The 15,433-nt window shown below is 41.5% G+C and overlaps 1 protein-coding gene across 1 annotated transcript in view; it reads right to left on the reverse strand.

Moving 5' to 3' along the window:
* The window catches only part of LOC111569408 (disintegrin and metalloproteinase domain-containing protein 12-like), an 87,435-nt gene that overhangs the window by 9,785 nt on the left and 62,217 nt on the right, over positions 1-15,433 (reverse strand). The window contains exons 11-17 of the mRNA XM_023271500.3: positions 13,284-13,432; positions 6,373-6,550; positions 3,611-3,700; positions 3,241-3,436; positions 3,046-3,154; positions 2,343-2,541; positions 368-445 (exon numbers count right to left, since the gene is read on the reverse strand). Coding sequence (XP_023127268.2) covers positions 368-445; positions 2,343-2,541; positions 3,046-3,154; positions 3,241-3,436; positions 3,611-3,700; positions 6,373-6,550; positions 13,284-13,432 — 999 coding nt within the window. The remainder of the gene's footprint in view (positions 1-367; positions 446-2,342; positions 2,542-3,045; positions 3,155-3,240; positions 3,437-3,610; positions 3,701-6,372; positions 6,551-13,283; positions 13,433-15,433) is intronic.

A 15,433-nucleotide genomic window follows, 5' to 3' on the forward strand; every position in this document is an offset into this window, starting at 1 on the left:
CTCAAAGTCAAACCGTGTGTCACTGCTCCCAGCATTTGGCCAAACAAAGCCCGGCCTTCAGTTTTCAACACCGTTTTTGGGACAAGGACGACCGCCTGAGAGTATGATGAATGGCACTTAAAGTTGAACATAAATGAAATCATTACAGCTAATTGATTGAACCTTTCGGCATTCAGAATGATTGATTGCGAGGCATTGTAATGGCTCCCTATCCAACGTGTACTGAGCATTTTGGACTTATTAAAGCCAAAACGAGCTTCTGTGGAGGAGGAATGGGATATTAACTGGGTGGGGATTAGTTTGAGATCGACAGCTTTAACGTTGGTTCTCCACAACAGTGAAATAGGATGAAAGGTGCGGTACTCACCCCTCGGCTGCTGCACTTGGCTGCGCACTCGTGCACACCAAAAACACTGACGTTCTGGCACTGACGATTCAGGCACATCTGAAGCAGACAAAGACATTAAAAATTGACAGTGTGAGCTCAAAGAGCATGTCAGTAATATTCTAATATTCTTCTTTTCTAAACCCTTTTATCTTTGAAGGGGAGGGAAATAAAATCCAACCAGATACAGCTTGCTGTTTCTTTTAATTTGCCACCGACAAACCACTTCAGCTGCAAATCACAATAGCATGAAATATAATTATTGCCACTGGGATTTTTTAGGAATATATCAAAGTTGCTTTTTTGTAAAAGTTATTATATAGGTCCTTGAAGGCACCACACCCAAGTATATCCAGGCTAAATGTGAAGATGAGCTTGTCAGCGGTGGGCACAGAGGGTAAAGTCAGAGCCCTTAGCAGATGAGGGCGGAGGCTGGAGGCTCTTTAAGAATTGCAGTTTACAGAGAAGTAAATTAGACTAAATGGAGTAACTGTATCAGTGAAGTGACCAGTGGCTGAATTGATGACCACTAGGAGATGCCAAATAGACTGAATAATGGCGAGTCAATTAAGTGTCTGAGCCTGTGCGAGTCTGAAATGACAAGAGGACACACCCTGAAGAACTCCTTAAAAGATCTTAGTCATTGCCCTTCACTCCTCACTCCTTTTTCCACTTTTATTGCCCAGCAGTTGGGAAGCACATTTGCATTCTTTTTTCACACAGTCCTGCAGATATACCACCATGAGTTAGCAGTGGTGGCAGAGTTGCTGCATATGCAAATAGATATGTAAGTGTAAATTTAACTTCTGCATTCAGAAATGTACTTACATAAAAGTTTTGATGTATTATTGTCATGTAGTCCAAGTATCACAACTAAAATAACTCCTTCGTTTTTTGATCTAGTACTTGAATCTGTATACATTCTCATTATGTTTCTGTAACTCACTTTTATTCAGTCCTTCAAGGGGTGGAAAAGGGTCAGTTATTGATCATACAGCTGATGGTTTGATTAACTGATAACACTATTTATCTATTACATACACTATTTATCATTTATGTATACTCCTATATTAAAGCATTCATTACTGATGCCTTAATGTGTGCGGAGCTTTTTACACTGTAACTAGTTCTGGTTTTATAAGCTGATCATGTTTTGAGGGTAAAATTTTGCTTTACAACATAGCCAGTAACTATGAGGTGGGATCAAAAAGTTCGGTATGGATGGTCAAGGCTATGCAACAGGTGTGAGCTCTTGAGAGTCAAGATCCACTTGATGTTGAGCGATCAGTAGACTTAGATTGCATGTGTTTTTGTAACCACATGCTAGTGCACATTTGTGATTTCACCATGAACGTGCAAAAACAGCTAATCTTCAAGGATCTCCATCGACATGCCCAGAATGACCCAGTAAGAGTCTCTAAGACTGAGGAAGGCGCATCGGGTCAGGAGCACCCAAACCTTGGATGCTCGTTGTTTTCTTCACATTCTGCACTTGTGCACTGTCAGCACCAAGTTCTACTAAAATGGCTTAAGGTGTCTGAGGGTGAACATTTGGCAGAAATAACCTGACCTGGGGCACGATGGCAATTCTAGCAAGGTTTTTGCTAGGACCACCTTCATCATCACTACCTACTTGTCCTGCTTGGCTGGTTTGTCTCCATTCTGCTTCTTCCTCTTAGCTAAAATGAAATTTAAGGTGAAGGTTTCACCATTTTGACACAGTGGAGGAGATCCAACATGTATTGCAAATGATGCTTGATACTTTTACAAAATGTAATGTCCAGTGAGCATGGCAGGAGCACTTGGAGCAGTGCATTGCTGCACAAGGAGACTTCTTCAAAGGGGATAGCAGCAACATTTAAATCAGGTTGGAGTTTTGTCTTTTATAGGTGTAGACTCTGAACTTTTTGCTGTCTAACTGTGCTACTGAATGTGTATGTATCGATCGAGCTCTCACCATTCCATCTCCACACTTGGTCCCTGTCAGGACCAGGCCGGGGTCGGGCATGTCATCACCCAAGTAGACATGTGTACCTCGACACAGTATCCTTCCCCCTTCGTGCAGAGGGATGTTTGTTTCTATGGAAACAGCGTTAGTACCAATTACTGGGCGATTAGCTCCTCCTTGACACTGGATTTTGCCACATTTAGCATCTCTGTAAACACAAGAAACAACAAAAAGAATGACGATGAAGTACATGGCACAAATGTATACATGCAGTTGTTTTCCCTTTCACTATTGCTGTCCAAAACCGGATACCAGTGTACTTATTTTTGCTGCTTTCAGATCACAATCTGAGAGATTTCAGAGACAGAACTTTCTGCAATACACCAAATAACTCCCCAGTTAGGGCTGCAACTAATGATTATCTCCATTGTTTAATGTGTCAGCTATTTCTTAACAGTTCAGTTTAGAAAATTAAGAAATCCAACAAATTTTCAAATCACAAGCCGGAGCAAATCTGGCATTTTTCGTTTCTAATGACTTAACAACTGATTGTTTCAGCACTAGACTCGGTCTCTTAGATTGCAGTCTTTAGCAATTAAAAAGTGAGCTATATTATGCAGTCAGTGCAGTGTATGCCCCTCAGTTAATCCCACAACTGACAATTACCACAATTAAATGCATTCAGTGTTTTCATGGAAACTTCAGGTCTCACCGTGCTTCACATTTGGCAAAGGACCCTTTCGAGTCCTTGCCACAGTTGCCATAAGGGTCTCCTGCTGAGTTCACCCTTTCAAAGCAGATGCCCGGGGCTGGCTTGGCTCCTACGAGACACAATGAAACTCATTAAAAGAAAAGCAGCCATCACTGTACCATTCAGTGGAAGCCAGCAAGGGAGTCTGTAACATACCTTGGCCCCACAGTGTAATGCACTGCTGCTCGTGAGTTTGGCAAATGCCATTATAACAGTAGCCGTCCACGTTTTGGCAGGCGTGGCCATCGTGGAGGTAGACGTTGGAGGGGCAGTGAGGGCTGGTGCCGGTGCAGAACTCTGGCAGATCGCAGGAGTTGCTGGATTCACGGCATGGTGTGCCTGCTTGCTTCAGCTACACTCAAATATAAACGGCAAGCAACAGACACAGATCGACAGTGAAGCTTGGACAAATATGTGGTGAGTTAAAAACAGCCCTGAAGAAAAACTCACCAAATTTCATTAAAAGGTGCTAAAGTAAGGGAGGATATCTTCATGCTTGTGAAAACAACTCTGACTTGCATATTACCTGGCAGTCCTGGCAGCACTGTCCATGTGCACACACAGCATCCCCTTTCAGAGTGCAGGTAGTAGCATTGCAGCAGGGATTCATACATTCCTGCAAAGGCAAAAGAGCAGGAAAAAAAAGAAGGCAAGCAGAGAAAGGAAATGTAAGTAAGGGGGAACAAAAGTAAAGAAAAATTAACTTTGCACAAAGAGATCATATTTCACCTCAGAGCAAGAGCTCAGACTTTATTATCAGAGGGGATGCAGCCCGTGCAGGACTGTGTTCCATAGCAAGTTAGAAGAAATAAAAAAAACTGGCAGAGGGGAAGAAACAGCAGTTTCCAGTTCTCTGAAAACTGTGTTTCCATCTGAGAGGATTTACAAACTCATTTCAACCCCTGACACCATGAAATGTATGGTGAAGTTGGTTGTAGAGTGAGGAGGGAGAAAAGATGAAAATCATTCAACAAACAAGCAAAATACTGCAAAATACAAAAACAATGATACGAAAAGTCAACACATTCGACAGTATCTGACCATAAAATGACAAAATAAAGATGTTTAATTCAGCTCAGAGTAGGACTCCATGTTCTCAAGCAGCACTACTGTACATAGTAGTGGTTTTATCTGCAAAAAAGGTGCAGATGCTTTCGTTTTCCTACCATTACAGCGAGGAGCTTTATCAGAAAGTAACACACTCAGAGGGTAAAACTACCTTCCCCTAAACAGTCATGCGACCTCACTGCAGGTAGGTGTAATTATCACAGCCAGGAACTGAACCCATTCACGCAATGCAATCATAAAATAACACTCGCTCAGAAATTCTCTATATTTAAACACCATTTTCCTGAACACTAACGTAGCAGTCGGTTCAAATCCAACCAGTTTTTAAATCTCTATATAAAATGTACCACTTATTTTATCTACTTCACTTCATTTATATGCAGTTTTTGCAGGGAACACTGTAGTCTACATTTAGTTTTACCTTGCTTTCAAGTTTTGGAATAAGATAAGACATTTTTTGCTTTATCGTAATAGCTGTTTGGAATATTAGTGTGACAACCGTGCAATCAACATTTCAAAGTTGTTTGTTGTTAGATTGAATGTCTTACTAAAAAAATCAAGAGTGATCACCTTGAAGCATATTTAATAACTGCATGTCAAATTTGACTGCTGGGTTTATTTATTCAGCTGAAGCACGCTGGCACAGTGTAAATATGCATATAATATTTACAGTGTATGCACTCACACATATGACTGCGACTCTCGCACAATGCACATTGCAATTTGGCTTCACAATCTCTTTAAACCTCATTATTCATGACTATTTCTGTTTTTATCATGTCTTGTTATTGCAGAGTATTGTGGGGCAGTCACTTTGCATTTCACTGCTCGTGATCAATAAAAACTCTTGAATCTCTCAAAAACAAGAAGATTTGATCATCCTTTATTCAGTGCACAGACAGATAGACGGTATCTCTACCATACTTCCTTCTGTAACATTTCCCATCTCACCATAGAGAACCATCTGTTTCATGTTAGCCTCTATCATGACCCATGCGCTGCACCAATCAGCAACTCTCTGCAAATGGACCTATGAATTCAATCAAGGCTCTGTGTGTATGATATGTATGTGTGTTGTAAGTCTGCATGTGCATGTATGATCTCACACAGAGGCAGGCTGATTGACCCCCGAGGGTCAGCTCTTTTCCCTCTTGCCATTATAGTCTGAACACTCTGCACAGCCGAGTGCAGTAAGGGTCAGGACAACGTCGATGGCAGGGGACACAGCAGACATGATGGTCCTTCCAGAACTTCTTTCAGCCTGAAAACCATTAAGGGCCTTTTCCCATGGTCCCTGGGGCCAAAGAGAGGCAGAGGAGTCACGCTGAAAAGAAGTAGTCTGTGATTGTGAAGGATAGGACTCAGGGTTTTTAATGAGACTTTTTAATGGCGAGAGAGAGGTGCTGCCTGAGCACTCCGATCTGGCCTGGGTTGGCATGACGCCGCTCGGCTCTGTGGAGAGCGTTATTATTGCGCCTGGCTCAGGTCCGGAGGCTTATGTTGGTTCTTTTGTTCTTAAGGACAAGGCCACTTTCAGCCTGACCCCGACTGATGCTCCCAAACAGACTCGCTGGGCATGAAGGTGTAAACAAATCACAAAAGAACATTCACTCATTTCAGGCCATTATGTAATTCAAAAATATCCTTCCAATTCATAATAGGTTGCCTGCTTCATATTTCATAATTCAGTTTTTTTTCTCTGCTAATTGTCAGCTGCATCATGATTAACTGTTTCATCATCCTGCAGGTCGGAACAGTCAGCAACATGTGCCACCATTACGTATGTGCATGCCGATGCGGATTCATTTGAATAATTCACCAGTTGACAGGGTGAAACTGTCAGCACTGTTTGCTCACAGTCAACTGTATCACAATTAGGCAGCCGTCCTCCCAAACGGCTCACAGATTAAATAAATTCACACTCATATCTTTAACCTAATTTTCTGAGCAGCGTTTGCATTATGAAAGCTTTGTGCCGTTAAAATTGAAACCAATGCAAACTGTTTGTTTTTACTTTGGGAGTTGTTGCTTTGTGTCAAGCTACACAAACCCCCTCTAGCACTCCTGCTTAATCATTTCTTAAGTGTGGGAAACATGATTAACAGTGATTTATGAGCTGCAGCTAAGAAAGAGATGTCAGCAGAAGTTGTAGGAGGTCTGGAGATACAGATATATATATTTATAAGAAAAACATGTTATGATGACCCACAGCACCCTCACCTCCAGCTCTCCACAGTCACACTCCTCGCCCTCCTCCACATAGCCGTTGCCACATTTCTGCCCACCATAGAGCACTTTGACCTCTGGCATGTTGAACAGACACATCCCGACGCCCTTCTCAAAACTGGCCGTGAGGTCCTTCTTGCTGCAGCTGCTGAACACCGTGGGGAATGGATACCTGCGAGCAAAAGCCAAACGTTTTGTGAGTGACACAAACGGAAAAAGACGACCGAGATCCCCAACGTCAGTCTGATGTAATCAGAGCTAATTGCTGCTAATCACAAAATCAATTAACCACTAGAGCTCGGCAACCTCTCCCAGGCTCCATCGGCATGTGAGCGGCGCAGGGCCCCTGTGACTTTTTGTCTCCGTGGAGATCTGATTAGATATATTTTACGAGACAGGGGATCATAAAAACTCAAACCGAAAAGCGCTTCCTTTGCAAGACTTGCAACACCCATAAACTTGGGGGAGATTGTGTGTTTTTAATATTGTTTTTGGAACGGACAGAGAGGGTGGTCTGCTCCGTGGAGAAAGTGCACAGCCCAAGGCTCTGTCTGCCAAAAGCTTTGTTCAAGACCTCATGTGGCTTTATTGAGCTTTTCTCTGATAATATAGTGCCTTAGATGACAGTGTGTGTGCAAAGTGTGCATGAATATGTCCAGATTATTTCTCCTTCTCTATGATACAAAAGCGCCATATGAGATTTTTAATACCTCCACCAACGCTATAAAATCCAACACCATAAGGCCAGAGTGGTTGAATCTGTATATAAGCTTCACACTTATATCTGTGCTTGTGTATGTGCATGTAGGAAAGTGCATATATGAAACGAAAAGTGGGTGACTGAGGTTAACTCCAACGCCTAAATGTCTCATTCAACAGGCTCTACGAAGGGCCCTTGAATTCTTGAAATACACTGTGCCATCAGTTATGCCACTACACCTCTGCTACCTCTGCTACCCACTTGAATGTTTGAGCCTGTGAGCTTTAAATGGCTGATTTTCTTTCCTTTGCGTGGGTCAGTGAGACTTTTCCAATCCCAGCAGTGAGAGTGCTAACTCTGCTGAAGTGGGGATAATAAACAAATCAAGCATGCACCCAGCAACAGCAGCTTTAACCGACCCAACAACTGTATTTTAAGAGAAACAGTCACTCTGCAAGTCTAGTAAATCTTTACTGATGTTTATTTTGGTGATATTTTTATAAAAATGGCGTCCACTTTGGAGAAAAACCCAGTTGAGACACATAGTCCACGTAGTAAATCAAAATGAGTCAGTTTATGAAGTGTTTTTGGTTTGGAAAATGACAGGAAACATGTTATTGTCTACAAATTTTTCAACATTTCAAGAGAAGCAGAGCATAAGCGCCAATTCATACACAGCCTGAGCTGCTGCGGTGTCAAGGGGCAACAAACCCACATAATGGTCCTTGGCAGCCCAATAGAAGCAGCTCACTGAGGTGTTTATATCAGCGATACAGGAATTTAATGTGGCGGAGCTGCTGATTAGTCTTAGCTATAAGACTGAGCCTTGAACTCAGACCCACTGGCTGCATTATATAGCAGCTATAAAAAAAAAATAAAAAACACTCTCTTTGGAGTTTTTGACTTCTGAGAAGGAGTCACTTCTATCTAGCTCAATGCTGGCAACTCTTTCAAACTGTGTCTTTTTTCCATCTGATTGGGTTTTCACATCTGATACAGCTCTGAACATGTCATGACACTGCAAATGTTTTGACATGGCCTCATTCTTGGCTCGCCTTTGATTTCCGATTTGTGGAGGCGGCTTACATCAACTCCTGCTGCTGACCCCCCCTGCACCCTTTGCATAGGGTTGTGTTTGGTGAAAGTGGGTTACCTCGAAGCACGATCTTCAGACATTCTGGATTAAAGTGAAAGATCAGAGTGGAAATGCAGTGAAATGGAATGGTGAAAGGAAAGCGCAATAACGATAGCTGTAATAATAACTGTAATTGTGCCCTTTTGGTTTTCTCTCCCCCAATGAACAGCTGTCAAGGTTGCTGTTCAACAGGCAGGCCACTTCCTTAGTAACTGCTGTTGTTGATTTCCTCTATGCCCCCAAAGCCTGAGCCAGAATTGCTTGCTCAAGTTGCACCCCTCTCTTTTTGCTGCATTCATTCAATTTCCATGAACTCAGCTCTGCTTCTCAATTACCAGCTCATGCAATGCATGACAAACACTCACATCCTTGTTTTTTTCCCTATTTTTTGTAAATCTGAGATACATGAGCAGCTCAGGGATCCAGCTGTTCTTTATGAGAGGCAATACAGAAATAATTGCTGTACCCTGCAACAGTCTGGGGGTGGGAGGAGGAGTTATGGCTGTGAAACGGCAGAGGCACCAATGAATTACAGTGGATGGCATTTAGCAGCTGCAGTCCCCCAGGGCTAGTAAAGCAGTGCCAGGGCCAGTTACGGTTGGCACATCTGGGACTTATGGTGAACTTAGACAACTGTAGACAACCACTCATCCTATGAAAGTCTGGGCCACCACCTCAAAAGGAAAACACACAGATTTGCAGAGCAACCTTGGAGCTCTTGGTTTTAAGATGAGTGATGATGTGTTTGCTCTTTGTTCTGTCTCATACGGCTGCATTGTTTTCTACTTGGTCATGCTCCAGTTACATGATGGGATAAATTCTTTTGTGTCCTGTGTTCTTTTGTTCATCTCTTACCTACGGTTTGTGTTTGACAGTTGGCTCCTGAGCTTCAGAGGTACTAGATTTGATGGTTGACAGATTGTACAAAGCGACAGCCAAACAAGGCTTTAATGGATCTGTGGGAGGTCTGAGATAAGGAATCGCCTCCAGGTCCATCATGATCTGCTCCAGACTGTGATAATAACACAGAGGTGAAGGCTTTCAAACATCTCAAAGCCTCCTTGCTTCGACAAAGGTGACAGATGAACTGTGACTGCTAAGCCACAGTTCTTTAGTTAGAATAATATGTCATCTGCAAAGCAATGAACAATAGATGAGCTACATATATTTCTATGAGCCTCCTTTTGTCCTGCCTACCTCATCGATTTAATTTAAAGTCTCCAGTTTTATATAATTAAAGCAAATCTCTATCAAAAAAACTGAAACTGGGGACAGAAATGAAGCAAAAGGTCTGTTTGAGGTCAAAAGGTTGCTCTGCTAAATTAAATTTATTGGGATTAGTTCAGTCTGCCAACATATCTCTTGTTAAAATATTACATGCAACACATGAGTCCTTGTTAATGAAAGATTTTGCTGCAGACTCTGGCTGTAAAGTCAAACCTTATTTCACCACTGATTAGAATACTCTTAAGGCGAACTATCACATTAAAATACACAGAGGTTTTCAACTTCAATTTAGTCGGTCTGTGCTTTTTTCTCCTCCCGGCCTGTCTGAAAGTTGTGGTTCAGATCACAGAGAACGCTGCAAAACCTATCCAGCACATCCTGCATGGCCAGTTTATGTCACATCTCTTCAGCCATAAAACACTGATCAGGCTGTGAATCAGATCTGCTGTCCTTTCCAGTGACGCATCTGCCAAAACATTTTCCATCATCCTTGAGAACATTTCTTTAGCGAGAACAAAAAACGTGCAAATACTGACTGCAGCCCGAACTTCATCATGTTATCACAGTTTTATTACATCTTTGGATGACCTTTTGGGCAAAAATGCCCAAAAAATCGTGAATAAAGCTAATTCAAACTTGACAACTGTGACTATGATAAATATTTCACACTTCAAAACCAGTGTTGCTTCAGTTCACTGTTCATTGTAGAGGCCGAGCCAGAGGCGATGGCATTAGGTGATATGATCTGTTGCTGGGCCTCGGTGCCGAGCAGTCTGGCCTATGTTGTAGATACTGAAGAGTATTTTCGCATTGATTTCCCTATGGACCCAATTAAACAAGGCATACTAGAGAGTTCCTGCTCCTCAGCGGGGTGCGGGTCACATTTCCATGGCATGCACTGGACTCACTTTGTGTGATTTTCTGATTATTTTATGACAAGGGAAATACATCAGTCTCTGTCCTACGGTGACTCTTTCAATGCAGTCATCATCTTACTCAGGACCTGTCATGGATATACTCAGCTTGTGGGACTTACTCAGATGGCATGGGACTGTATATATATGTCAATTTTTTTTATATGAACATATACAGAAAATATGGCACACATTTGAAATTTGTTTGTAACTAATTCAACTAATTTGCACTGGAAAGCACAAAATCAAAGTTAATTGCATTCAGTATGTAATGCTACAACATTCTCACAACTTTTTGAGCAAATTGAAGAAACAGTTGTAAGATACACAAACAACAGTATCATCTGCATATGCCTGGATGCCAACTCCATTTAGCCTGAATCTTGGAGAAGCTTGTCTAAAAATATGGTAATACTAAAGTTTCTTCGAAAATCCCCCCAGTGCACACTAAGACACTGTATCCAACTTTGACTTTAGCCAAGTTGTGGTGCAGTCAGAATGTAATTTGTACTCCTTCTGTCATGCTCACATCTCTCGCACTGCTGTGGATTTTCTTCTCGATTTTGCTTTTCAGAAAACTTTCAAATAGTCAACAATCTTGTTATTTCCTGGCAATGATAACAAACAGCTTGTTGATGAAAGAACTAAGCAAGGAGACCACTCATCAGAATAATAGTGAGCAAATCGCAATCCAAATCATGAAACCTGGACAGTTGGCACAATGAAATGGAAATGTGGAAAATGTATATGTTTGAGCACACATGGAGTAGCCAGCAGGAGTTAATTTGCTGTGTGTGTGTTCCTGTGTGTCTGTGTTTAAAGGAGATATAATCTCAAAGGATGGGAAACACCAGCTTGTTCTCATTAAGAGCTAATGGGGGGATGGAGAGATGGACATATAGGGGTACACAACAATTGGCCGTGACCAGCGCGAGCAGGAAACAAGCGGCGCTCTGTGCAGATGTGCATCTGGTGCTGGGACAGCTTGGAGTTTTACTGCCCCACCAACCAACTTAGCCCTAATACCATGCACCAGTGTAGTCATGATGAACTGGATCTCATTATCTCCTTCGCTTAATTCCTGGAGCCACAGTGAGGCCAGGAGAGCTTGAAGGGTATCTGTCTGTACATAACAACCACAGTGTTCCTCTAATTCGTGCTGATTAAATGAAAGGTCAATTAAAACAAAACAAAAAAAAAAAAAAAAGAAAAAAGGTACTCTTGACTGAATGAGTAGACGAGTGTTGCCAATAGTTTCAATTAATGAATGTCTGATTAGTGGGGTTTATGTTATTTAAGGTCTGGTTTTGTATAAATCATATATAAAAGACCTGATTTCTTAACTAGAAAAACATTGTAGTCCATTGAATATCAACAAACAACCTTCAAGTGATTGCAACAGAGTGTGTGTCTGTGTGTGTGTGCGTGACTACATGGCATTTTAAAGCATTGATTTGGAACAGGCTTGAGTAGGACCTATGTGAGACGCAGCACCGCCTCAGAAAGAAGTACATTGTGCTGACCTGGAACTAACCAAATAGGCAGAATGATGGAACACAGAGCTCCTGAACATCCTTATTGAAATGTATTTCTTCCTTAATCCTGGATTAAATAGAACACCAGCGATAGGGAGAAATAAGGAGGAGTGGAGGGGATTATTCTCAAACCAAGGACTAGATCATTTCTTTTTTTGTGCATGTGCAAGAATGAAAAAGAGCACACAGTCCCAGTGGATAGCAGAACAAAACACAAAATATTAATGTCTCATTTTATTTCTCTCTTTAAGTTTAGAACAAACAACTTTTTTTTTCAGATTTAGAGCAGTTAATCAATACCGCATTCAGATTCAGGTACTTTAAGGGAAAGGTGGCAAGTTTTCCTTTCATAAAAACTGCATAATAAGACAGTTCTCAGAGGTATTTAAGTATTTATTCCGAGCTGCAGAGAGATTTTCCAGCATTAAAATTGCACGTATATCAAAGAATAGCATCACTCTGTGAAAAGGGGAGAGCCGTAGAGACAGGCAGAGCAGGAGAATGATGGAAAGACAAAACCAACATTATTTTGTCATCTTTTTTAACATATTCATTGTGTTGCCATTTTTGGCAAAGTCCTTGGCCGGGGATAGCCTCAATCGGGGTTAAATATAAATCTACATCTTACTGTCGCTGTGTTCTCTAAGTCTATAATCAAGAGTAGTGTTACCGTGTTTTTCATGGGTCCTGTCCAACCCAAACACCGAAGGACGTTTCCAGCATAAACACCACCAGCCTGAGCCACCACAGACCGCTAGACTTTGGGTGGAACGGATACTCGGTGTTTCCACCCGGAACATCCTGCATCTACTCGGCCTGCTACAACATGTTTGACATTACAGTCCACGGTGAGCAATTATTTAATAACTACAACTCGGATTAGTTGTTAGATGCAATCCTTTTTGTTCTTGTTGTTTTATGAAACGTCTCCATCCAACTGTTTTTGTCCCGCATGTCCAATACACACTTTGTGTTTCCTTTAGCCTGCTGGAGATCGACTACACTGTGTCACTTTAAGTTAAACTGCATTGTCTTGACTGTGCACTGCCACTGAACCACTGGTTTCCCATTCAGAATGAGTCATGCTGCCTCAGGGCATTAACACAGCTGTTGAATCTACAATAAACTTAGTGGCCTAATAGTTCAGTGGGGTCAATAAATTACAATGGGGAGAGCATGCGACATAGTGTTTACGTAAGATCACAATCTCAAGTTTCTGGAGACACTGAGTTAATAAGAGAGTAAATTAATTTAAAGTTAATGACTGGTAAATCATGATGATGTATTTTTCATGGTTTTGGAGCTGATAAGAAACTCAGAAAATATTGGAATTTCTGCTAATAAATAAAGAACCATGTATATTGCAGATTTAAAAGATAGATGCTGTAACTCACCCAGTGGAGGGAGTCATAATGCAGCCTCCACGGTCCACTGTAACTCTGCACCCGCACCCCCGTTCTGGTGTGTCATGGTTCATTCCAAAGTTATGTCCAAGTTCATGAGCCAGAGTGACTGCTGCGCCCAGCGGGTTGTCCGAATGATCCTGCAAAAATGATCAATCATAAAAAAGCTGAACATTTTACCTCATCAATATTTACTCCAATACTTTTCTCTTTTTGTTCCCTCCATGAGTCAGATTTATCTGTGTATATCCAGGCGAGACACGAAGCAATAATGAAATTTGTTCAGTTCTGTCGCAGCGAAAATACCAATAGCTCATTAAGAACAGACATTTCTGATTGCATACTCTGAGGAAAACAGCAAATAATCAAGAATTTAATGCAAGCCAAATTGCCGCTCCCCATAGGACCCATTGGAGGAACATTATTCAGAACAAGCAAATGTAATTGCATATTGGCAAGATTAAACAAACAATTCAGCTGGATCTGTGCTTATCAGAGCATTTCCTCTGCTCGACATCGTGGCGCTGAAACAAAAGCAGACTGTAGGCTGTCACCTAGAGCTCTCTCTGCAAATTCTGACAGGGCCAGATGTGCCACTTCATCCTCCAAAATAAAGACGTCCTCCGAGCAAAACAAGCAGCCAGGTTGGAGGAAAACTCAGACCGTTTCTCGGAGATAACAGAAGTTTAAAGCCGAGGATGCACTGTAAAGATGAAGCTACAGTGAGTGAAAGCTGCCGTTGGCTGAGGACTTCCTGCAAGCTATGTAAAACATGAACACATCAAGAGGCTGGATAAATAATGTAGGGGCGGCAGCGATCAGCTCTTCATGGATGCAGAGCTGTGTGTCAGAGCACCTTGCCTCCAGAGCCTCCCGTCACTGTGCATTATTCAGCAGCACTGTGCCACTCGAGCTCAGACTGATGAACTGCTCTGCTGGGGGCTTTTGAAAGTAACAGTCAGCTGTCAGTGCTGTGATCCAACTGTGCAGCCTGGATTCATCCAAAAAAAAATAATCAGAAATGAAAAAAAACAACAACTCTGTTTTCCTGGAGAAACCCAGACACATTTACCAACAGATGAGGTTGAAGAGCTCAAGAGGGCACTTCATGCCACTGTCTGTGCTGCGTTTCACCACACCAGTGAAATTAATGCAACATTCTGGGCTGCTAAATGGAGATTCCAGATGTCTGGATGTTTGAGATTTCACTCTCTACCAAAATAACAATGAAACCCACAGGGGAAAGTGCAGCTAATGAGTTCAAAGGTACTCTGTAAATGGAGAGAAACAACCCAGACAACAGGGCTGTGATTCCCCCAGCAGAAAAGTCTGCGCTTGGAGATTAATCCTTTTTTTTTGTTGGGTTTTTTTTGTGCCTATAACGTGAAGTATGTGTGCATGTACAGTTCGATCATAATGACCAAGTCCCCATTTTACCATCTGGGAGGACGAGAGCGAAGAACCATCTGGGGACTAGCAGTAAACCCAGCCAGACCCCAAGACAAACAGTCATTCACAGACAGTGAGTTTAAAATGATAGCATGACTTGCGCTAATGTGACATGACTTGTGCACATATTATAGGGTTGCAGTGCTGTTATGGGTCATTATTTACGACGTGCCCCTGCGTTTTCATTCAGGCTGCAATGTGCCGTACTGTAAATTCACTCGTTTTTTGCACCTCATTAGGAAGCAAAGATTTCCACTCATGCAGTTAATACACACTTTGATTTATCAGGCCAAAGTGTCGGTTACAATATATACCCTCCACTTCCTAGAAAAAGACTCAATGATGTGTTTGCAATTAAGGTATTATCAAATGAACACTGTAAAAAACACCATAATTAGATTTTTTATGAGTGTTTTTTTAATTGTATAGAAAAGTATGCAAAATGGCAGACATTATCTTTAAATTTCCCAAACTAAAAATGCCAAATTATTGTTAGTTAATTTTTTTAAACTGTATTTTTTATTATCTGGAAATTTCCAAATGTAACAATGCCAAATTATTACTTTTTTGTTTTTAGCTGTATGTTTTACCATATTATTTACTGAGTTTGTTTTTTTCTTTCCTAAATTACATTCAAATTTACTTAAAATTACAATACCTACCTATAATTAAATGTGTAGCTCTTTAGATTA

This window comes from Amphiprion ocellaris, chromosome 18, assembly GCF_022539595.1.
Source record: "Amphiprion ocellaris isolate individual 3 ecotype Okinawa chromosome 18, ASM2253959v1, whole genome shotgun sequence".
Classification (NCBI taxonomy): Eukaryota; Metazoa; Chordata; class Actinopteri; family Pomacentridae; genus Amphiprion; species Amphiprion ocellaris.